The 24,481-nt window shown below is 40.9% G+C and overlaps 1 protein-coding gene across 1 annotated transcript in view; it reads right to left on the reverse strand.

Annotated features, from left to right (window-relative positions):
• VAT1L (vesicle amine transport 1 like) overlaps nt 1-24,481 on the reverse strand; it is a 113,097-nt gene that overhangs the window by 85,800 nt on the left and 2,816 nt on the right. Inside the window, exons 2-3 of the mRNA XM_043986036.1 lie at nt 9,333-9,462; nt 7,438-7,653 (exon numbers count right to left, since the gene is read on the reverse strand). Coding sequence (XP_043841971.1) covers nt 7,438-7,653; nt 9,333-9,462 — 346 coding nt within the window. The remainder of the gene's footprint in view (nt 1-7,437; nt 7,654-9,332; nt 9,463-24,481) is intronic.

Genomic DNA, 24,481 nt, shown 5'->3' on the forward strand with positions numbered 1-24,481 from the left:
TACAAATTGGACTAGATTGCTTCCGAAGCCCCTTAACACTTCACAATTCTATGACTTTATAAAATTTAGGGGGTGTTAATGACTTAACATGAATCTCCAATAAAATGGACCATTTCTTATAATGCATAGGATTACTCATCAGGAACAGTTTTCTGGGACTGATTCAGTGTGTAAAGCCTTCAATGAATTACACTCTAGATCATCACAGAAATATCCTATAGTCATTAATTTCTCATTAACCTTTTATCACTTACTATTCTTTCAACCAAATACCTACACTTGCAGATGGTTTCGCAGATTTTGATAGCATTTAATTCACCAAAATTGGAAAATTACTTGATATATGCAAGTCCATATACTATCTCATTTTATGATCCCAGGCAGTTTCTACTTCTTCCTCTCTGAGCCTCAGTTTCCTCTTTTGTAAGATGATACTGTACTAGATGGTACCTGAGTTCTCTTTTAGCTCTGACATTCTATTTTCTTAAAATCTTTCCAGTTCAGTCATTCAATTCCATCCCATAGTTATAACAACTCTGTGCTAGTTACTGTGCTGGGCATTAAGGACACAAAAACAAAACCAAAGCAACTCCCTGACTTCAAAAGCTTACACTCTCCTGGAGGAATATAAAATATATAGAGATAAGTAAATGCAAGGGATGCTCAGCCTGGAGTCAGGAAGATTCATCTTCCCAAGATCAAATCTGGTCTCAGACACTTACTAGCTGTGTGACCTTGGGCAAGTTACTTAACACTGTTCACCTCAGTTTCTTCTTCTGAAAAATGAGCTGGAGTAGGAAATGCAAACCACTCCAGGATCTTTGCCAAGAAAATCCCATATGGGATTATAAAGAGTCAGACACAACTGAAATGACTCAACAATAACAACAACAACAAATACAAGGGAATCAGAGGAAGGAAAGAATAAACAGGAGGAAGAGAGAAGGCATCATGGATGAGCTAAATCCCAAAGTAGGACAGGAATTATGAAAGGCAGAAATGAAAAGAGAATAAATTCCAGGGATGGGGTAAGCCTGTACATATGCCCAGAAGTAGAATGTCTAGTATGGTTATATACTACTAAATGTAGTGTTTTAGTCAGTCAACTGTCATTTGTTTTCGTCAGTCAACTCGTCATCTTAAAAATGCCTAGTATGTACCAGGCACTGTGCTAAACCCTGTGGAAACAAAGAAAGGCAAAAACCCAAACCAAACAAAAACCAGCTTCTACTCTCAAAGAGCTGTCTAATGGGAGAGACAACATGAAATGATGTACAAACAAGACATTCGTAGGATAAATTAGGGGAAGTCTCAGAGGGAAGGTAATCCCTCCCTCTGAGTTCAAGGCAATCGGTGGAAATGAGGAAAGTTATTTCTGGCATCAGGTATAGGCAGTGATTGAGTATCACATATGAGAAACAGCACAGATGACAGGACATGCAGGTGGAGATGTCAAGAAGAGAGTTGACTATTCAGGACCAGAGTTCTACTTTGTAAGGTCCCTCCTTGCTCCTATCTTCTCTGTTCAGTTATTCTCTCCATGATGTGTCTTTACTGCTTCTCTCTTGTTGTAATAATGTGCAAATCAATCAACAAGCATTCATTAAGTGCTTACTGTGTGCTGGACACTGTTAAACACTGGGGATACCAAAACAAGGAAAAACAGCCCCTCCCCTCCAGAAGCATACATTCTAATTGGGGGGGGGAATGTAAAACACACATATAAATACACACACATACATACACACATATACATCAGAACACACAAGATAAAAATAAAGTACAGTAGATGGAAAGAAATCCTAAAGGCAGAGGTGCTGGAGCTAACTCCAACTTACTCGCAATAGCTAAAGGCTAAATTTGCAGTGTGAGCATGTGTATTTTGGAAACTGGTAGACACTAAAAATCAAGGTCTATATTTATTGTTCTATTGATTGCTCTGTTGGCTATTTCAAATTTATCCTCTATATAACTTGTTTGTACCTAATTGTTTATACTCTGTCTTCCCCTTTAGACTGTGAGCTCCCTGAGAGCAAGGACTGTCTTTTCTCTATCCCCAGCACTTAGCACAGAACCTGGTAGATAGGAGGTGCTTAATAAATGCTAATTGACTGACTGACTGAAGAAAGAGATGGAGAAAATGTAATTAGTGCAGATTAAACTTAAAAGTGTGCTTTAAATACATTAACTCCCCCTTCCCCTCCCCCAAAAGCTCATTGTAAAACATGTATCAGCATACCCCTGCTTAAAAGGGAAGGCACTAGCAAGTTAGAGGGACCAGGAAAGGTCTCCTGGAAGAGCTGATAGTTGAAGTGAATCTTTAGATTGCTGCCCGATGAATTAACTATCTGATGACAAAGCAGCCTAGAAACAGACACGTCTTCTAATGATTCCAATGAACACTTCCATGGGCTTTCAATTCTAAGTGGTTTGAACTACAGTGGTAAAGGCAACATACATAATGAATAGAATTTGATAATTGAGTATCATTCATCTAAATACATGTCCTCTTTTCATTCCAAACTTCTGTGGCACTGAAAATGCTGTTCGGAGAGGAAGCTCCTGCTAGCAACTTGCTGGCACTTAAACTTCTCCCAAATTTCTTCCTTTCAATACCCATGACATGACTGTCACCTTTGTATGCAGAATTGAGGAGGGCAAAGATTCTTCATTCAACCCTGCCTGGAATTTTCTCTTTGAATTGGGCTATAAGGGAGAATTGATGTCCAACCAGTACTAGCCTACATTATATTTCTAAGAGAGATATTTTTGGCGGCGGGGAAGGGGGGGGCACAGAAAAGCACTTCACAATTCTCTGACTTTATAAAATTTAGGGAGTGTCAATGACTACATGAATCTCTAATAAAAGGGACCACTCATCAGGAATAGTTTTCTGGGACCAATTTAGTGTGCCCAAATGTACAAATATGGAATAGAAAAGACATTATTTATAGACTATTGGTGTGAAAAAGACCTGGTTGCTTAGGGGCAGCTAGATGGTACAGTGGATAGAGTACTGGCCCTGGATTCAGGAGGACCTGAGTTCAAATCTGACCTCAGACACTTAATACTTACTAGCTGTGTGACCCTGGGCAAGTCACTTAACCCCAATTGCCTCACCAAAAAAAAACAAAAACCAAAAAAAAGATAGAGAGACCAAGGATCTAAGTTATTTCAAATTAAATAACATACTCTGTGTTATGGCCATGTCTATTTCCCATACTCAGCATTCCATCTCCTACACTGCCCTACCCCAATTTACTGACACCAGCTATCACTTCCTTTCTGTGATGAACTCTCTCTTCAACTCCACCTCCCCGATTTCTTCTTCCTTCAAGGTTCAGCTCAGGTACCAGTTCCTATGTGAAGTGCCTGATCCTCTCATGGACTAGAAATCCCTGCCTCCTTAAAAATACGAATCTCTCTTGCACCACGATAGCCTTTCAGATACTAACATCTGCTACATGCCCTTTAAATGTATCCTTTGCCCAACTAAACATTCCTAATTAAACTTCTTAATCTAGAAAAGAAATATTCAGAGGCTATCTGAAAGAAAAAAGAGGAAGGTAATTAGAATTAATTTGATAGAACCTCATTAGCTATTGAATTCTGGAACTGCTTCCATCTGCATTAGGGCTTGACAGGAATGTATTAGTTGCCCATCAAAGGCAGCTGGACAGAAGGTTTGACAAATCATGAGAAAAGGCAGCAAAGTCTACCATAAATCATTTAAGGCCTGTTCTAGAAGCCCCATTGAAAGGAGTAAGTGTAGATAATAGGAAGTTTGCCAGGGCAGTTCCCCATAAGAATGAGCTACAAAGTGCTACCAAACAAGAACAAAAGCCTAAGGATCTTTTTTTTTAGCAGCGGAGGTCTAAGGATACACACAATGTACATGTTGAATTCTGGTGCAGAGGAGAAGGTGGGAGTTGTAGCCAGGGGATTGCATTTCTACTCTTTTTTTTTCTCTTTCTTTCCTTCTTTCTTTCTTTCTTTCCTTCTTTCTTTCCTTCTTTCTTTCCTTCTTTCTTTCCTTCTTTCTTTCCTTCTTTCTTTCCTTCTTTCTTTCTTTCTTTCTTTCTTTCTTTCTTTCTTTCTTTCTTTCTTTCTTTCTTTCTTTCTTTCTTTCTTTCTTTTTTTGTGGGACAATGAGGGTTAAGTGACTTGCTCAGGGTCACAGCTAGTAAGTGTCAATTGCCTGGGGCTGGATTTGAACTCAGGTCCTCCTAAATCCAGGGTCTGTGCTTTATCCACTGCACCACCTAGCTCCCCCCTGTATTTCTACTCTTTATGTCATCAGGTTATTAGAATGACATGCCAAGGAAGAAACGAAACAAAACAAAAACCCTGTTTTCTAGGAGAATTTTGAAAATTCAGGAGTTCTTGGATTTAATCTGTCAAAACTCACTATCGCCAAAGTTGAAAGATTCTGATTTTGTAAAATTGTTGAAATATGTATAAAAACATCACCCAAGAATGAAGTTCTAGTTATGACAGAGAATATAGAAATGTTTGTGTAATAGTGAGGTTTCACACTCACAGCATAGTAGCCCAGCAACATTTAAAGTCATTTAAATGGAGGTTAAATCTTTCCTAACATATTTACTGCCTGTGGGACTCCTTGGACAAGTCATTTAACCTCTCTCAGCCCCAGTTTCCTCACCTATAAAATGGGGATAATAACAGCACCTACCTCACAAGGTCTTTGTGATGATTAAAAGGGATAAACTGTGTAAAGTGCTTTGCAAACTTCAAAACCTTACATACATGCTAGCTGTTATTACTGTTAATAAATCAAATTGATTTTATTAAATAATCCAAGTTGTAAGACACTTGCAGATTAAAATTTTTTTAATCCAACCATTTATTTGTAATTTCTAAACTACATTTGAACATCTGGGGGAATATATGAATTCTACATGAAATGATAAATATAATGGCCAAAAAGTCAACTGACATTCACAGGAGACCTAGGTTCAAATCAGGGCTCTGTCTGTGGCCGTGTGTAGTCACATCTCCTTTCTGGGCCTCTCTGCTTACTTATCTGAAAAATAAAATGGTTGAAGCAAATGATCCCTGACATGCCTTCTAGTTATATCATACTATGGTGGGAATTCTAAGGACCCTCCTAGTTCTGACAGTATCAATTCTCTCCCGGTCCTGACAGTCCATGTTCTATATTTTAAGATCTCATGGAGATCTAACAGTCTACTCTATAATCTCTTCTAGTTCTAGCATTCAACAACTATGATAAATACCTAGTAGAATTGGTTTCAGTGTATAAAAGTTATAGAAAATGTGTAAAATGAACAAGTAAGTACTCAACATTCTACTATACTTTTCTCTTTTCCATTATATTAAAGTTTTCTCCGGAATTATGATGAGCTCTCCCACTGATCTCCCTTGTCCCCTTCTTGGGCATGAATCTGGAAGAAGTTTGAGTGTCTTCTGAACATCATCTAGACTCTCCTTTAACTTCATTAAGGATCCTCTGTCTTAAATAGATTAAATAGATAATTTTCTGAATTTGTTCAATTTCTAGTCTAGAGAAGGGAATAGAAAACACCTCAGCTAAGGACAGGTTGTTAATTGATTGGTGAAATGGAGTTACAAGGAGCACATAATTCCAGGAGCAAGGTTATAAATGGGTAATGACTTAAAACCATTACCTTGGGGTTTTGTGGCTTTACTGGGATTTTGGTTATACTCCATTAATGACATTATTGGGAAATGACTGTTCAGGACAACCACATGTAAGATATATCTTATCTTTTGACCCACATCATTGTCATTTTTCTTTCTCAATAATAGCTACTTAAGACTAGCCCAACCTACCCAAGCCAGAAAACAAAAATGAGCTCTAAATTGACTCCCAATCTGAAACAACAAAATGCATGTTTCAAGAGCACTTTAACGTTTCCAAAGCACTTTTGTACAAGTACTATTACTCCCACTTTACAGATGAGGAAACTGAGGCCCTGCTCTAAGAAACGAAGTAGCCTGCCTGAGGTCAAATAGGTAATTATTCACATTGATTTTTTTTTTTTTTTTGCGGGGCAATGGGAGTTAAGTGACTTGCCCAGGGTCACACAGCTAGTAAGTGTCAAGTGTCTGAGGCCGGATTTGAACTCAGGTACTCCTGAATCCGCGGCTGGCGTTTTATCCACTGCGCCACCTAGCTGCCCCCAAATAGGTAATTATTAATAGAGCTGGGACAATGTTGGCGGCACTGATGGCAAATGGGTATACTATCGGTTTTGGTAGAGCTGTGAATAAATGTAAATATTTTGGAAAGCAATTTGGAATTTTGGACAAAAAAATCAAAATGTCCATGAACATTGACTTCAAAATCCCACTGCTGGGGGATCATTGATAAAAATAAAGTCTTCATACATACCAAAATATTTATAGCAGCACTTTTTGTGATAGCCAAGAACTGAAAATGAAGTAGTTGCCCACAGATTGGGAAATGACTAAATAAATTGTGATACATGAATATAATGAATACAGAGAAGTTTGGAAAGATTTATATGAAGTGATGTAAAAAGAAGTGAGCAGAGCCAAGAGAGTCAAATATACAATGGCTACAATTATGTAAATGGAAAAACCAACTACAAAACAATCTAAAGGGAATATTTCAAAATTATAAAGAGCAAGCATGGCTCCAAAGAAGACAGCGCCCCCCCCATTCCTTTTCAGAAAGGGAAGGTCCACAAATGAAATACAGTGCACATATTTTCAGACTTTTTCAACTAATCAATTGATTTTGTTGATTTTTTCTATTTTAAAAAATATTTGTTATGTAGTAAGGTCCTCTGAGAGTCAAACTCAGGAAAAACCATCTCGAAGATCCAATATCAGAAAGATCATCACTGAGATGCAAAGCCAAAGAAACCATTTCTGAGACTCTCACATACACTCAGACATTATCTGAGACCTCCCACATCCAGAGATATTCTCTGGGCCTCAAACCTAAATGACCACTTCTGAGATCCCTTATATCTAGAGAGACAATCCAAGACGACTAATATCCAGAAAAAAATCTCTGCCACCCATATACTTTGAGAGACTATCTCTGAGACTCAAACACAGAAAGACCCTCTTTGAGCTTCCATAGAACCAGATATCGTTATTGGGACCCAAAACCGAAAGCTCCCTTCATATTCAGAGACATCTCTGAGATCTCTCATATCCAGAAAGATCATTTCTGAGATGTCCACACATCCAAAAGACTGAAACCCCTCACATGAAGAGACCATCTCCAAAACATGTCAGAGAGACAACCATCTCTCAAATCCCTCCCACCCAGAGAGACCATCTTTGGGCCCAGTTATGAAACCTCTTCATTTAAAAGGCACAGGCAACCCCAGGATTCCCCTCACAAGTCTACTTTCCTTGGCCCATACCTTCCTGACCGCAGATGACAAAGCTACCTACCACGCCACCTCCGGCAGAGTGCACCAGCACTGACATGCCTTCCCGCAGGTTGGCGACCTCGAAAAGCATCATGTAGGCAGTTACAAAGTTCATGGGGAAGGCAGCAGCTTCAGGGAAATTCATGTCATCTGGGATCCTGTAGACAAACTCCGCTGGCGTACAAACGACTTCTGCCCATGCGTTGTAATTCACAAACGCCATGACACGGTCTCCAATCTGAGGGGAGAAACGCAGGGTGAGAGGAGGCTCCTGGAGACAGCTTCTATAGGAGCAAAGGGCACCACTAGTGCCCCTGCTGCATAATGACGACAGGAATAATGGTTACAATTCTAAGGCACCTGAACCTTTCCCTACCACAGCAGTAATGAAACTATTAGTATCCATATCTTATAGCTGATAACAAGATTTCGAGTTGGAAGGGTCTTTAGGAATCATCTAGTTCAACTCACTCACTTTGTAGTTGGAAAACCAGAAGCCCAGAGTGGTCCAGTGACTTACCCAACAACACAGATAGGGGAGGAGTAGCCAGGAAAGAGAGTCTTGGTCCAGGCTGTCACAAGTGATGTGATTATCATGGTAATACTGATCTAATTATAGTTCTCAGAGCAAGAGCTGGAAATCAGTGAGAGGGAGTGGGGGGCGGAGGGTAGAGGACAGGTACAACTGGAAGATGCTCTCTTGTGGCAGGCCCAGTTGTCTTGGTAGATGACTATTCAGGTTGTGAACCATGGTTTGGAGCCAGATAGGCACAGTGGGTTAGGTGGGTTTTTCCCATTCACCTGCCAATAAAGACAGCTCACCCCCAGATCGGAGTCCTAAAGCAGAATGGATTAATTATATCCCATCTCCACCAGAGCCAGCTGGGACAGGTCACACAGCTGGCAAATATCAGAGGTAGGATCCATCTCAGAATCCCAGGATGTCCAGGATAATGCATGTAAAGAGTTTTGCAAACCTTAAAATACTATATAAATGTTAGCTATTATTATTAGTTTATGGGAGGGGAAACTGAGGTCCTGAGAGAGGAATTGACTTGCCTCAAGTCATACATAAAGCAGGGATTAGAAGCCATCTCAGAGTACTCAGTTCCAACAATGTATTTAAATTGATTTAAAAATGGCTATATGGCAATAGCTAACATATATATGTACATAAATGTGAATAGATATACACACATATATGCATGTATGTATAACTTCCAAGGCTGAAAAATGCTTCTTTCCATCCCCACAACAACCCTGTGAGGTATACTTTACAATTATTATTATGGCCTTTTTATAAACGAGCAAACTGAGAAACACAGGGATTAAGTGTCTTGGTCATGGTCACATAGGTACTAAGTATCAGAGGTAAGATGTGAACCCAGGTTTCTTCTAACTTTAGCGCTCTTCCCACTATATCACACTAATCTGATCTGGAATCATGATTTAATGATTAACTACCCGGGTAACTCACTTCACCACTTGTGCCTTCTTTTTACCCATATATAAAATCAGGAAATAGTCTGGCTGAGGGGTTCTAAACCTGGGGTCCACAGGCAGTATGTGGATAGATTTCTGGAGGTGGGGGAGGAGGGGAAATCTGGGAACTTGAACTAGAAAGAAATGTTTATTTTCACTAACCTCCAAATGAAATTTGGCATTTCCTTGAATTATGAATGTCGATCTCAACGCACAATAGTATTAAGCTTCCCCAGGCTGTCAAAGGGGGTTCATGACATAAACAAGGTTAGGAAGCCCTAATCTAGACGATTTCTGAGTTTCCTTCCTGTCCTAAAACCTTTGATTCTAGGACATGTTGCACATTCTTCCCTACATGTCCCTTTGATATCACCTCCCGCTCATCTGGTAACCCCAGATAATTCAGGCTCTCAGAACCACCACCCATGTTGTTACCTCATAGCCTTTCACATTGTCTCCAATGGCTTCTACAATCCCAGAGCACTCAAATCCAGGGACCAAGGGTGTCTTGGGAGGATTGTCAATGTTCCCTTGTCTCACCATTAGATCAATAAAGTTTAAGCCACTGTGAACAGGAAAAAGGAGAAAAGCAAGTCAGTATGAAAGAATTTGACTAAAAGAAACTAAAAGTGCTCTCCTGAGATGTGCCCAGGAACACATCACTCATTCAGACAGCATTTATTCAACAACCTCATCTAGGTAGAACACAGCCAACACAACAGAGTATGGGGAATAGCATTGGAGTAGGCATCATGGCAGCTACAAAGTCCATACATCACTCAAAAAACACTCCCCTCAAACCCTCACTTTACTGACTTAGTCTTATTTTAGATACAAACAGAAATGGCTGAATTATCTTGTTTTCTAGCCCATAACAGAGTAAAAAGGGGCTAGGAATCTGCTAAAGACACACTGGCAGCAACAAGACCTGATAGGGAGGGAAGAGACAGAAAGACTACAAAATACAGACACAAGCACTCACAAAGCCCAGCTCCATGGCCATCTAGTGCAGGGATAGCATAGTCTATAAAAACCTGTGATTTTCCTGCCAAATCTCTCAGTCCAGCAAACTTTCTCTGTCCCAGCCATGCCTCTTCCCCTTGCCTGATATTCCTTCCCTGCTCTGCTTAACCTCTGGAATCCTAGCTGATTAGTGTCTCTCTGAATGTCACCTCAATGGTAGGAAATCAATTAAATCCACCGAGAACTGAACTGCCTCAACCCCAATTTCATAAACTTGAACGAAGCACCAAATCCTAGGAACACCAATGGTTCTCTCACAAGACCACAGTAGACATCCTCCTCCTGCCAAGGCTTGAAGTGCTGCTGAAATGGCACCCCTCTCCTTTCCAATCAGGATTTGAAGGCCGACTGCCCTGTGGGAGTTTGTGGGTTTCTCTCTTTGCTGTCCCTGCCTCCAGCTTCCTTGGGTGTCTTCAGCTAAGTCATGGGGCCTTTTCTTTTGAAGCCTTCCTTAAACACACCAAACAAAAAGGCCTGCTGCTTTCAGTACTAACCAGCTCATCTATACCTACCACAGGTAAAAAACCCTCTAATTATTATTTTTTGGTTTTGTTTTGTAACGTCAAGTATCTGAGGCCGGATTTGAACTCGGGTCCTCCTGAATCCAAGTTCGGTGCTTTATCCACTGTGCCACCTAGCTGCCCCTAAAAACTCTAATTCTAATGAAAAACAACACGATGAGATGCCAGGCTCTGCTGACAACAAAGTTTGTTGAATGAATGAATGAAGGAATGAATGACTGAATTCAATCAACTTCCAGAATTAGATGAAGCTATAGTGATGTCTTATCCCCAGTGATGGTTCTTCATTCTACCCTAAGCAATAACAATCATAACCGATGTTTCCATAGCATTGTCTTGTTGAGGAAGCACCTTCAATGAACAATCTCATTTGATCCTCATAAAGATCTTATGAAGTATCTTCTACTTTACAGAGGAGTAAACTGAGGCTCTGAGAGGGGTGGTGACTTGTCCAAAGCCACATAATGAGTCAATAACAAAGACAAGTCTTCTGCGTCTAAATCTACTGCTTTTTTTAAAAAATAAAAGATAGTATGGCCTGATTTTGATAGAACAAAAAAGATGCATGAATTTGCTGGTTTGAGAAGCTGTCAGAAAGAATTGGCTAGGGTCTGAATAAGGGACTCTGAACTGTAGACTCATGGGGAGGACAACAGCTGGGCCAACTAACAGGATCACCAATATTACGGTGCTTTATTCCCTCAGGTCAATTGTTGGCAACCTTTAGCTCAGAGGGGCCCTGATGGGACTACAAACTAGAGAATAAGAGAAAGGGAGACAAGGGAGAGAGAAGGGCAAAGATAAAAGGTGTGTTAGGCTATTTGGTGTCCCCCAATAAAGGAAACTACTTGCATGATTCAGTGACCTCATCATGCCTCCCTGCTTCACAAAAGTCAGCCAACACTGTCATAGCAAGCACTGATTGCTGGCATTTTCACAACAGCTTCCTGTATCCTCCACCCCAAGGCTGATATCACACCCACCACCTACCTCCTTTGAACCAAATTCCTGATGCTCCTAAATACCCTTGAGTAGGTGCAACCAATCAATACCCCTCCCAATTGCTCATGGTCTCTAGTATAGAGGGACATTCACCACCAGAATGGCTGCACCTGTACCTCTATTCCTTCCCCAACTCTGCATGACCTGACCCGAAGGTGGCTTCAGAAAAGAGGTGTGCATATAATGTCGTGGAAAGAGTAGGTATAGGCCTGGAAAGCTGGAAAGCTGGGTTTGAGGCCTGGCTTTGTCACTATGCAACCTTAGAACAATCATTTCACCTCTTTGGGCCCATCTCCTGTTCTGTACAATAAGGGAGTTGAACTTGATGATCTCTTTGGCTTTGTAAGTCTGTGATTCTCTGGTAGGATAGGATAGGAGAGACACAGAGAGACACAGAGAGAGAGACAGAGACAGAGAGACAGAGAAGAGTTGAGCCATCCTAAGAATTACTTTCTTATACTTCCATGTCTATACCTTTTCCCTAGCTAGAGCAGGTTCAAATAAATGTGCTTTGTTAAGCTGTAAACTACTGAAATAGTCCCAAAGGCTATGTATGGCCCTTGCTCTGCTTTGTGGACAGTGCCCTTCCTGGGACCACGGAATGAAGGGGAAGATGAAGATACCACTTACACTGGACGGGGGTGAAGAGAGTGACAAAGGTCACAGAAGTAAAAGAATATCCGGCAGGAACCTTAGACTATAAAGAACATAGCACTTCCTTCAGAACTAGAAAAAGCTCCAACCCTTTTATTTTACAGACGAGGAAGCAGAAGTTAGGAGAGGGAAAGTAACTTGTTCCAAGCAACCAAATGAGAGGTCCAGGTAGAAATAAAGCCTAGATCTCTGGACTCCTAGTCTGGGGGGTCTTTCCACTAGCCTACCACTCTTGTGAATCTAACCTCCTAGCCTTCAAGTCCAGGGACATATAGCAAAAGGCTACCTCAAACCTCAGGATGGGAGTATGGAGTTGACTTTAGCTCAGAGAATAAAGAGAATCAAATTACAAAAAAATCATCCTGACTGATTAGCTGATTGAATTGGGATATAGAAATAAGTGAAATGATTGTTTTTAGGTCTCCAATGAGCAACAGAAAAAGGGACAGAGAGAGAAAGAGACAGACAGACACGAGAGACAATCTCCCTGGACAGGCTATAGGATAATGTGCTATAAAGGGAGGATCAACAACAGTGTTCAAGGAATCAAGGACATGTCTTCAAAAGGTAAATCACATTCATAGCCACAGTTCTGCAAAGGACCCATTCTAAGGATTCTGGGCTTCAGCAATCAATAGTAACTAACTGTTTTTTGTTTTGGTTTGGTTTTTTTGTGGGGCAACAAAGGTTAAGTGACTTGCCCAGGGTCATACAGCTAGTAAGTGACAAGTGTTTGAGGCTGGATTTGAACTCAGGTCCTCCTGAATCCAGGGCTGGTGCTTTATCCACTGCACCACCTAGCTGCCCCTGTAATTAACTCTTAATAAGGAGCAAAATGAATAACAGTTTGAGTAGTGGTGTCAAACTCAAATAGAAACAGGTGCCATTAAACCAGGCATAAGGATCCCTGTGGGCCACATATTGACTTAGAAAATCATATTAACATTATCTATATTGTATTTTATTTATTTTGTTAAATATTTGGCAATTATATTTTAATCTGGTTCCTGCATTTGTGGGCTACATGTTTGACACCTCTGAATAAAGAACCATGAATATACTACCTGGGAAATTATTTTCATTAAAGAATTCAAAAGTGCTTCTGATTAGAATGCTTTGTCAATGACTACCTATGTGACCTGAGGTAAGTCACTTCCCTTCTTCAGCTACTTCATCTATAAAAATAAGGGGTTGGTCTCCCACCTTTGACATTCCATATTCTCAGATTCCTTCCAGCATGAACATTGTGTTCTAAGTCCCTCCCAGCTCTAACATTCTATATTCTAAATTGTTTTCTAGCTCTGAGGTTCTATGTTCCAATGTCTCTTTCATCTTAGGCGTGTTGTGTTCTAAGGTTCTGATAAGAAGCTCCTAGAGTATTGATTCACAGAGTGTGGTCTGAGGAACCTTTTTAAGGGTACCTGGGAGTTCAAAACTATTTTCATAATAATACTAAGATGTTTTCATTTCTTTTGGGGGGGTGGTGAAGCAACGAGGGTTAAGTGACTTGCCCAAGGTCACACAGCCAGTAAGTGTCGAGTGTCTGAGGCCGGATTTGAACTCAGGTCCTCCTGACTCCAGGGCCGGTGCTCTATCCACTGTGCCATCTAGCTGCCCCATATACATCAATATTTACTGTGTTAGAGATGAAAACCAGCTAGGTGGTGAAGTGGATAAAGCACCGGCTCTGGATTCAGGAGGACCTGAGTTCAAATCCGGCCTCAGACACTCGACACTTACTGGCTGTGTGACCCTGGGCAAGTCACTTAACCCCAACTGCCTCACAGAAAAAAAAGAAAGAAAAAAATATTGATGGATATAACCTATGTAAACAAAAGTTCTTTAAGAGTCCTCAATAATTTTTAAAAGTGGAAAGGTATAATGAGACAAAAATATTTGAGAACCGGGGGCCGGTGAAATCACAGGTCCTCTTGAAGCACAATACATTTGTGCAGTCCCAAACAAAACCCAAGGAACATGAGATAAAGCAAGACCATAAGAGAATTAATGGAATGAATGCTCTGGATAACTGTATAGAGACCCAAGGTAGTTCATATATTCAAAGTGAAGAAAGAAGCCTCATGATTATTTTAAATGATAAAGACCAGATTTGTGTCTGTCTCAAAAAATATAATTTAAATCAGACTGTTAGGCACTATTGCATCATCCCAGTGCATCCTGACCGAGGGAAGTGTCTCAAGAGAGATGAGTCAGGTATAGACATTCTGGGTCTACTCTATCATCACAGACAGCTTTCCGGGTAATTATAATCAACTTGGAGACTTTAACCAGTCCGCTCCTGAAACCTACAAACAGATAAAATGAGTAGTGGCTCTCTTATAATTCTAATCCCATAGATAGAACTTATAGGAAGTCATATAGCTCATATAAAGGGTTGACCAACACCACCATGGGATGAGACTGTGAAATAAAATGTTATATCCCAGATAATGATTTCTCACATTTTCAACAGAATCATAGTGGCTGGTCTCACCAATCACCAGCATTGACAGATCCTTTTGCTGTTGTTCATTCAGGTCCAATTCTTTGTTACCTTATGGATGTATCCCCCAACGTCTGCCCAAGCTCATGTTCATTGCTTCCATGACTCTATCTCTCATCTCATCCTCTACTGTCCCCTTTTCCTTTTGCCTTCAATCTTTTCCCAACGTGAAAGTCTTTTCCAATGAGTCCTGTCTTCTGATGGATCCTTGGCATTGCCCAAATTACATCACCTGTGTTTAGTCGTACAAACATAATCAGCAATAGCTTCCCTTATGCCTTCACCGCTCCTCCCAAGGTGGCACTTGAGCATCTCTTATTCCTGTCTATAGACCTCTCCCTAGTAAGGGCCTCAATGTTAAACAAAGAAGGACATGGTTAGCCTTATTTAAGTGCTAGTATTTGATGACATAGACAAAAACCTGATGATTCCTATATTTTTTTTTCAGGATGGGCAGGTTCCATGAAGAAATGCTGAACTCTGTCAGACCAGTGCCTACTTCCATCTCAAAACACAATGAATGCCCTTATGTAACGCTTCCATTTACTAGCCTGTTTTTATCTTCTGAACCTTCAAACATGATTTTTTTTCTTGTGCCTCAGTTTTAATCAGCTCTAATGTCTTTTCTAGATGAAAACACACATAAGGATAAAAGTAATTTGAGGCTAAAAGTAATTTAATGCACTTTTCTATTAAGGATTGCTCTTTCTTGCTTCTAATCGAACAGACAGTTCTGTTCTTTGACAAATGCCAAGAAGTCAGAAAGGGTCACTGCTGTCCCTGGAGAAAAAAGAATCTAAAGAGACACCATTTTAGTTATGAAAATGACCTTTCAGATTATATCAGCTCTGTGGGCAAAACACTATGACAATAAGAGGTATAGTGGCATAGTGGGAAGTCACTAGTTTAAAGTCTCTGTGTTTACATTTAATAGCCATGGTTCACAGAATTTAGAACTGGAATGAACCTTATAGTGCATATAGTCCAATGCCCTCATTTTTGGGGAATTAACTTAAGGCCAAAAAAGGGAATGGGACTTGTCCAAGGTAGCCATGGCTAGTTGCCCACTTCCCTCTCTAAGCCTCAGTTGTACATACATAAGTTAGAAATAACAACATTTGAACTAAATGTCTCAGGTTTGTTGTGAGGAATGCATTTTGCAAACTGTAAAATGTTACAGAAATGGGAGCTGTTAGTATTACTATTAAGCAATGATAGCTTCTTTTCAAATAAGGAGTAAGGAAAATGATCCTTGATAACTTTCATGAACATATTGTGTAAATCCTTTAAACTAGCCAACTCTGGGGCTGGCTTCATGGGAGGGTGCCCCATAAATTGACCCATAAGCTCCTTTGAGATTCTTTCACCAGACTTGCCTATTACAAGATGACCCACAAGACAAAATCTTTCACCAATTATAGTGATAATTCTTCTTCTTCTTATGTAATACTTTCCTCAGAAGAACTATGAGATGGGTAGTGCAAATATTATTTCTATTTACACATGAGGAAACTGAGGTCTAGAGAGGGAAGTCATGTGACTTCTCAAAGGTCACATAGTTTGTTAATATCAGAAATGGGACTTGGACCCAGATCTTTTGGCTATGTCTATGTCTTTGCTGATCAGTCATTATCCCATCCTGATCTGGGGAGTTCTTAACCTGCAGTATATGAACTTTATTTAAAAAATATTTTGATAGCATTTGAAATTATTTCAATATAATTGGTTTCCTTTGTAATCTTGTGTATTTTATTATAGGCATTTAAAAACATTATTCTGAGAAGGGGTCCATGGGCTTTACCAGTCTGCCAGAGGGCCCCATGACATAGAAAAAGTTAAGAACCCATGTTCCAAAGGGACCACAGCTCTCCCATTTCCTCTCTGCATTCCCTCCCAGTTCTAACTCTGTCTAACTCTGACTGAGTGTTTCTTCTCCCTAGGAGTCATTAGAGGGGCCAGTCATCAAAGGTTCAAGCAAATCTGGACTACTGAGCTCTTATCAGGCAAGAAATGATTAATAAATATATTTATATCATTTTTCCTACTGTTCCTTCCCAAATGAGACTATGGTGTGAGTCACCTCTATCTTAGAAATCATTTTCCTTCTATCCATCATATGAATACTTAGCACTTTGACACTTGACAATAATTCCACTTTGGCTTTGTTCTGTTTTCAGAGCTTTCAAATATGAATTTGTTCTTGCACTTCAATACAGGGATCAAGTAATGCACCTGAGGCAGTGGGCTTCATCTGTGTGTGTTGAAGGGGGTGAGGTAGGAAGGTTAACATGGAAAGGATGCTATTTATTCATTAAATTATTGGCTCCACCTCATATGTGGGTCCTTAATGCAGAACTAGGGACTTCTTCAGGTGGCGCACTGAAAACAGTAATAGATTTAAAGTGAGAGGTCTTTGGTTTTAAGTTCACCTGCTTATTGCCTGTGTGACCTTGGGAAGTCACTTCCTCTCTTTGGGTAACAGTTTAATCATCTGGAAAACAAAAAGGTTGAGTGAGATGATTGCTAAGGTTTTTTTCAGTTCAAAATCCCAGGAGGAGATGATCCCTCCAGAATTGTGTCAATGTGCAAGACCAGGAGTCATGCTGTCTCAGACTAGGGCGGTGACAGTCCTGCTGTCTTCTGCCCCAGTCAGATCACATCTGGAGAAGTATGTTCAATTCTGGGAATATTTTAGAAAGCCCTTTATTAAGCTGGAAAGTGACCAAAGAAGAGTAACTTGGATGGCAAAGGGTCTGAAAATCATGACACATGAGCCTTAGTTGGAAGACTTGGTCAGTCTGGAGTCCATCCCCCAGATATCCCCATTGATAGACATGAGGGCTGATTTTAACTATTGGAAAGGATGTCACACAGAATAAGCATCTCTGTTTGGTTTCAAAAGGAAAATGAGAAGCAATGGGTGGAAGTTGCAAAGAAGCACATTTAGGCTGGAAGGAAAAATGTCTTGATAATTTGAGATGTCTAAAACACCAATGGACTACCCAGGTTGGCAATCAATTCTCCTTCACTGATAGCCTTCAAACAAAGGCTAGATGACTACCTGTCAGGTATGTAATAGAGAGAATTATTGTTCAGGTATGGGTCAGACTAGATGCTCTTTGGGATCTCTTCCAAATCTGCTGTTCTCTCTTTATGTTGCATGAACTCAAAACAGTTTACTGCTTTTATTTTGGTTGCCCTCATCTGAACTCACTATAGACCCAGCTTGTCACTGTCTTTCCTAAAAGGTGATATCCAGAGTAGAACATAATACTACAGATCTGGAAGACAGGACAGAAGGACAGTAGGATTATCAGCTTCTTTGTTCTGGACACTTTATTTCTGTTAATGCAGTCAAATACCACCTGAGGGTTTTTTTTAATTTCCAAATCATGCTAAAGATGCATAGAACTTGTGGTCCACTAAAAGTCCCAGATCTTTTTTATAAGAACATTATTTAGCCATGCTTCCATTCATTCTACACTTCTTAAGTTGATTTTTTGAACCCAAGTGAGGGCATTTACATTTAAACCTAAAATCTTTGGGTATCTCAATTCTAGCATCCAATATGCTAGTCACTGGTCTTCATATAATACTAAGTTAGTCAACCATATTTAAAGTTATATTCCTTTACCAAGGTCAACCCCACCATTTCTGCCACTGAGCCCATCTCAGGGTTTACTCTTTTGATCACACTGTCATGTTCTCATTCTCTCTCTCTCCCGCTCCCCCTTCCCTTCCCTCTCTTCCTCTCCCTCTCCCTCCCTCCCTCTCTCTTTCTCTCTCTCTCCCTCTCCCCCTCCCCTTCCCTTCCCTCCCTCTCCCACTTCTCTCTCTTTCATACACACACACTCATACATACATAAGTCCTTTCCCTGCTGCTTCCAAACATGCCCAGATTGAATCTATTTTTCCTAAACTTATCATCTCTTCCATTTCATAACAAAATTCCTAAATAAAAAAAAAAATCTATGTTGGTTGCCTCCACTTCTTAATGTCCCACACACTTCTTAGTCTTATCATCAAGGTTCTGACCCCATTATATGACTAAGAATGCTTCCTCCACAAGCTTTAATGATCTCTAAATTTATGACTCCAATGGATTTTTCACAAATCTCATCCTTCTTGACTTTTCTGCAGTGATTTAAACTGTTGGCCTTCTAGATAATCTCTCTTTCCTGGATTTTTATTTATTTATTTTGGGTGAGGCAATTGGGGTTAAGTGACTTGCCCAGGATCACACAGCTTATAAGTGTCAAGTGTCTGAGGCCAAATTTGAACTCAAGTCCTCCTGAATCCAGAGCCAGTGCTCTATCCACTGCGCCACCTAGCTGCCCCTCCTGGATTTTTAAAGACCCGGATTTTTCCTTTTTCTCTTCCTGTCTGACTTCCTTCTCAGTTTACTTTGACAGGACTCCTAAACCTATATATGCATCCCTCATCTGTCTCCCAGGCTCCAGTCCCATACCACCAATTGCCGGCAGGATAACTCAACATGTCTAACTCCTTATCTTTTCTCCTAAGCCCATATTTTTTCCTAACTTCCCTATTTCACCATCCTCTCCATCACCCAAGTTTATAATCTGAGAGTCATCTTTAACTTCTCAATTCTCCTGGCTTTCCTCTAATTCTTGAAATCCTTGGTTCCCATAAAGGCTCAACTTAGGTGTCCCCCCTCCTACAGAAAATCTTCATTACCTATGTTTGTTTTATATTCACTTATCTGTGTACATGTTGTTACACCAGTAGAATGCAAGTTTCTTGAGAGCAAGAACATCCATTTCTGTTTTTATAGCTTGGGACTTTATCCACTGGGTGCTTAATTAATATTAGTGAATTGAATTGAGTTGAATTGAATCTCCATCCTTTCTCCACTTAGAATCACAAAATCTCAGAGCTGGACCCTCAGAAGGCATCTATTGCAATCTGTTCCTGAGCAGCAATTGCCTCTATGATATCCCCAACAAGTGTTCATCCAGTCTTTTTTTTGTGGGGGGGGGGGCTGGGCAATGAGGGTTAAGTGACTTGCCCAAGGTCACACAGCTAGTAAGTGTCAAGTATCTGAGGCTGGATTTGAACTCAGGTCCTCCTGAATCCAGGGCCAGTGCTTTATCCACTGTGCTACCTAGCTGCCCACTCTTCCCCAATTTTAATCTGGTTCATTCAGTACTTGGGAGTGTTGTGGGCTGTGTTTGATACCTTCACTCTACAACTTTCCCCAAATTGTTTATAGTTCTAAGTTCTAACAAAATTTACATATCCAAATAAAGATTGTTGCCTTCGTAGATCCATTACAAGGCTCAAAACACACCTGGAAACTCTCTGGGAATCATCTTCCCAGAGAGTTTGTAAGCAAGTCTCATTGTTTTGTAGTCATTCTTGTTTTGTCTGAAAAATGAGATGCCCTAACCTGATTCCTGACTTCTTTCTCAAGATTTTGTTCCTAATAACTTTGGTTGGTTTCTAAAAATCAGATTCTCTCAAAGAGTGATTTCCTGCCACTGAGGATAAAAATGTCAAATTTCTGATCCTGGCATTCAAGGCCCTCTAATACCTAGCTCCAACCAACATCTTGGTCAGTTTTTATCTACTCTTACTTCCTTAGACTCTAAAAGGATCAGCTAACTCTTGCCACTGAACCCCAGAAAATCAAGATATCAAGCAATCTGATTTTTTCCTTCCAGCATGGCCTTGACATTAGTCTTATTATCCTACACCTTACATCCCACAGAACATCTATTGACTTGAGAATCTTAGATCTATTTTTAACAGATTACCATGTGCAATAACCTAAAACTTGTAGGAGAAAAACAAATGACTCAATCCCTCAGGATTGATGCTCTACTGTCACTTGTAGCATGAGACTCTTACTACTTGTACTTAATACAATAACCTCCCACTTCTAAATGAGAACAGAGCCCCAGTTTCAGTCACCCGATGCTCATTAACAACCATTTAAAACTAATCTAAACCTAGGATCTGTTAACTTTTTAAAAATTTAAAAAATTGCATTTCTATATCATTGATTTCTTTTGTAGTTGTTTTATTTTATGCATTTAAGAAACTTTATTCTAAGAAGGGATTCATAGGCTTTACCTGATTGATTGCCAAAGGAAGCCCTGATATAAACAGGTGAAGAACCCCTGTTTTTAAAATGTGATTCTACATCTGGGACCTAGAAACTAATAGCTAGGATCCAATCTGATCCATCGTGGCATAATAATAGAACTTTGTCCTAGACAAAGATAATTTATTTGTAAGGTGTTTGTAAAAGTTTGCTGGACTTGGAGTCAGGAGTTCCACTCAAGTCCCTGTTCTAACTGGCTGTATCAACCTGGTCAAGTCACTTGTATCTCTGAGGATGTTTGTTCCCCTGGAAAAATGTGGATAATTTTAGTACTACCTGCTTCACAGGCCTACTGGGAGGAAAGTCTTTTATAAAGCTGAAAGCACTAAACACACGTGAGCAATTGTTATCCTTTAATGATTAAAAAAAAAAGGGTACAAATCTGAGATCTGATTGATGTGGGAACTCCCATTGTGAAATCCCTGCCACCAATGATGCCAATTAGCAACTTGATTATAATGGGGTCTTTGAGAGTTGACACACTAACTGGTCCCACAGTTAGTAAGTGTCAGAGGTAGAACCTGTACCCAGATCACCCAGTCTCCAATACCAGCCCTCCATCTACTGTACCCCATTGGTTTCCCTATTTTCTAATACCCCTAGGCAAAGAAACAATCACTTTCATACCTTTTATACAAAGTCCATTTCAAGTCTAGACTTTTGAAAGCAGAAAAGCACCATAAATGTTTGCACACACTCTTTTGTAGCTATTCAAGGCCTAGCTGGTACATTGGTTTTCATGAGTAAAGATGATTGTGGTCTAATGGCTTAAGGTAGAACTCTATTTAGAGGCAAAGTGACATATTGGGAAGAATGATAAATTCAGAGGCAAGACACCTGAATGTGAGTGTGAGAAGGTTATGTCTGAGCCCCAGTTTCCTTTTTGTAAAATGAGGAGAATACTTACATTCTCTCTCTCCCAGGGTTGACGAGAGGAAAGTTACAAAGTCCAATGGAAATGACTTATTTATTCTGTTCCCCAATGAAAAGGGGTAACAGGGTAGACTATTGAAAGCTGTTCTACCACTTTCTCCTATGCCAAACACTATGAAGTAACTGACACAGAGAGTTTGGTTTGGTAGAAGAGAACACTGGATCTGAAGTTAAAAGATCTGAAATGAAGAACCAACTCTAACCTACTAGCTATGTTACCCTGAACAAATCAATTAACAGGAACCTAAGCGTCCTCATCTGCAAAATGGGATGATAAACTTTATATTCATCCTTCTTTTCCCCCATTTCCGTAACAGGCACTAGCATTTTCCAGTCACCCAGGTGACTGGAGTCATCCTTGACTCTTCCCTTTCTCTTACTCATCAGTTGCCAAGTCTTATCGATTCTACAACATACCTCCCATCTGCCCCCTTCTTTCCACTCACAACCTAGTTAAGGATTTGGTCACCTCTGAAGCCTTACTGCCTCAAATATCTCCCCTCTCTAATCCATCCTTCACATAGAGGCCAAATGGATATTCCTAAAGACAAGGGCATAGGTACACTCAATGAGCTTCTGATATCTCTTGCCTCTAGGATAAAATACAAACTCCTTTGTTTGGCTTTTGCAGCTCTTCACAGCCTGGTTCCAACTTACCTTTCCAGGCTTACTGACATCCCCTCTTATGTGCCAGTCACGTCAGGCTACTTGCTGTTCCTAATAAACAACATTCCACTGCCAGCCCCAGTGATTTTGTATAGAGTGCTCCCCATACCTGCAATTTATTTCTTGCTCACATAAACTTCTAGAATTCTTAGCTTCCTGCAAGTCCCAGTTCAAGTGTCACCTCCAACAAGAGGTCTTTCCTGATCCCCTCTGTGCCCGTGCCCACCTCCAACCTTCCCTCCAAATTACTTTGTATATATACAATCTATGTATTTTTAACTATGTGCCTGTTTTTTCCCCCAAAAGAAAGTTCCCTGATGATAGAAATTATTCCCTTTTTTTTGGTCTTTGTAGCCATGGTATCAAACGCAGGGCCTACTCCCACTTGGTGCTTAATACTCATTGAATTGAATCTAAGAGTTGTAAAGCCCTCCTGGAATGGGAGTGAGTTATTCTGAATCTCTGATTATTTATAACGGAATCTAGCTCATTCCCAGTCAGAAGAGAGAACACTCAAATGTTAAAAGGTTTACGCTAAAGTCAAGTCAACAAGCATTTAATAAGGGTGAGTGCCTGCCTATGTGCCAGACACTACTAAGTGCTGGGGATACCAAGAAAGGCAAAAAGAGCCCTTGCCCTGAAGGAGATCTTCATCTGTTGCAGGAGAGAACAGGCAGAGAGCAATGCACAAAGAAGAAATATGCAGGATAAATTGGAGAGAGTCGGAGAGGGAAGGCACTGGCATTAAGAGGGACCCAGAAAGGTTTCCTGGAGAAAAGACTTTAGCTGAGACTTGAAGGAAGTCAGGGAATCTGGGAGGGGATGGTGAGGACACTGCAAAAGACACCAATCTGAGTCATCCTTGCCTCAGAGGCCAGAGCTTTGTGCACAGGGAGAGACTGACCAATGCTAGGCTGGTACTATCAGAAGAAAACCAAAAGCAGTCCCCATCACCAACTAATTTTGTTTCCAAATTATTTCACTGGGGCCTGACCTGTTTTACAACCTTCTGTAAGGACTATAAATAATGTGGGGTGTGTGTGTGTGTGTGTGTGTGTGTGTGTGTTTGTGAGGGGGGGAGAGATGGGGGAAGGGAGGAAAAAGAGGGGGAAGAGGGAGAGAAGGAAAAAGAGAAAGAGGGAGAGAGAATAGAAGAGGAGAGGACAGGAGAGGGGAAGGGGAGGAGAGAGGGAAAGGGAGAGGAAGGGAGAAGGAGAAAAGGGAGAGTGAGGGAAGAGGAGAGAGAAAGGGGAGAGAGAAGGGGGAAAAGGGGGGAAGAGAGGGAAGGGGAGAGAGGGGGAGAGAAAGCAAGCGGAGAATAGGGGAGATTGGAGAGGGAGAAGGAGGAGAGGGAAGGGGGAGAAGGAAATGGGAGAGAGATGGAGAGGGGGAAAGACGGTAGGGGAGAAGAGGAGAGGAGGAGAGAGAGAAAGAAGAAAGGGGGAAAGGGAGAAAGAGGGAGAGGCTAGAGGAGAAGAGAAGAGAAAAAGGGAGAAGAGAGGAAAGGAGGGGAGGGGAGAGAGGGAAAGAGGGAGGAAGGAAGAAAAGAAGAGAGGAAAGGAGAAAGAGAGAGAAAGAGAGGGGGGAAAGGAGGAGAGAGAAGGGGAAGGGGGAGAGGGATAAAGGGGAGAAGAAAAAGAAAACAGAAGTGGAGAGGACAGGAGAAGTGAGGGAAGAAGAAGAGAGGGAAAAGGGAGGAAGGGAGAGGGAGGGAAGGGGGGAGAAAGGAGGAGGGAGAAGGAAGAAAGGGGGAGAGGAAGGAGGAGGGAGAGAAGGGGGAAAGGGGAAAGATAAAGAGGGGAAAGGGGGAGTGAAAGAAGGGGAGAGAAAGAAGGGGAAACAGGGGATATTGGGGAGGGGGGAGAGGGGAGGGGAAGAGAGATGGAGAGAGGTGGAGAAGAGGGTGAGAGAGACCAAGAGGGTGGAAGGTAAGAGAGAAAAGAGAGAGAGAAAGAGGAGGAGGAGGAGAGAGGATGGGAGGGGAGGGGAGGGACGGGGATAGAGGGAAAGGGAGAGAGAGTGAGAGAGAGAGAGAGAGGAAGGTGGGGGGGGGCGCCAATTTCTCTCTGTATGTATAGTATCGTCTAAGTACAGGCTCCCATATCCTGCTCTAAAAAAAATCAATCTTTTGACCTTGGCCTTGCTGTCTCGTTTC

This window comes from Dromiciops gliroides, chromosome 2 (genome assembly GCF_019393635.1).
Source record: "Dromiciops gliroides isolate mDroGli1 chromosome 2, mDroGli1.pri, whole genome shotgun sequence".
Lineage (NCBI taxonomy): Eukaryota > Metazoa > Chordata > Mammalia > Microbiotheria > Microbiotheriidae > Dromiciops > Dromiciops gliroides.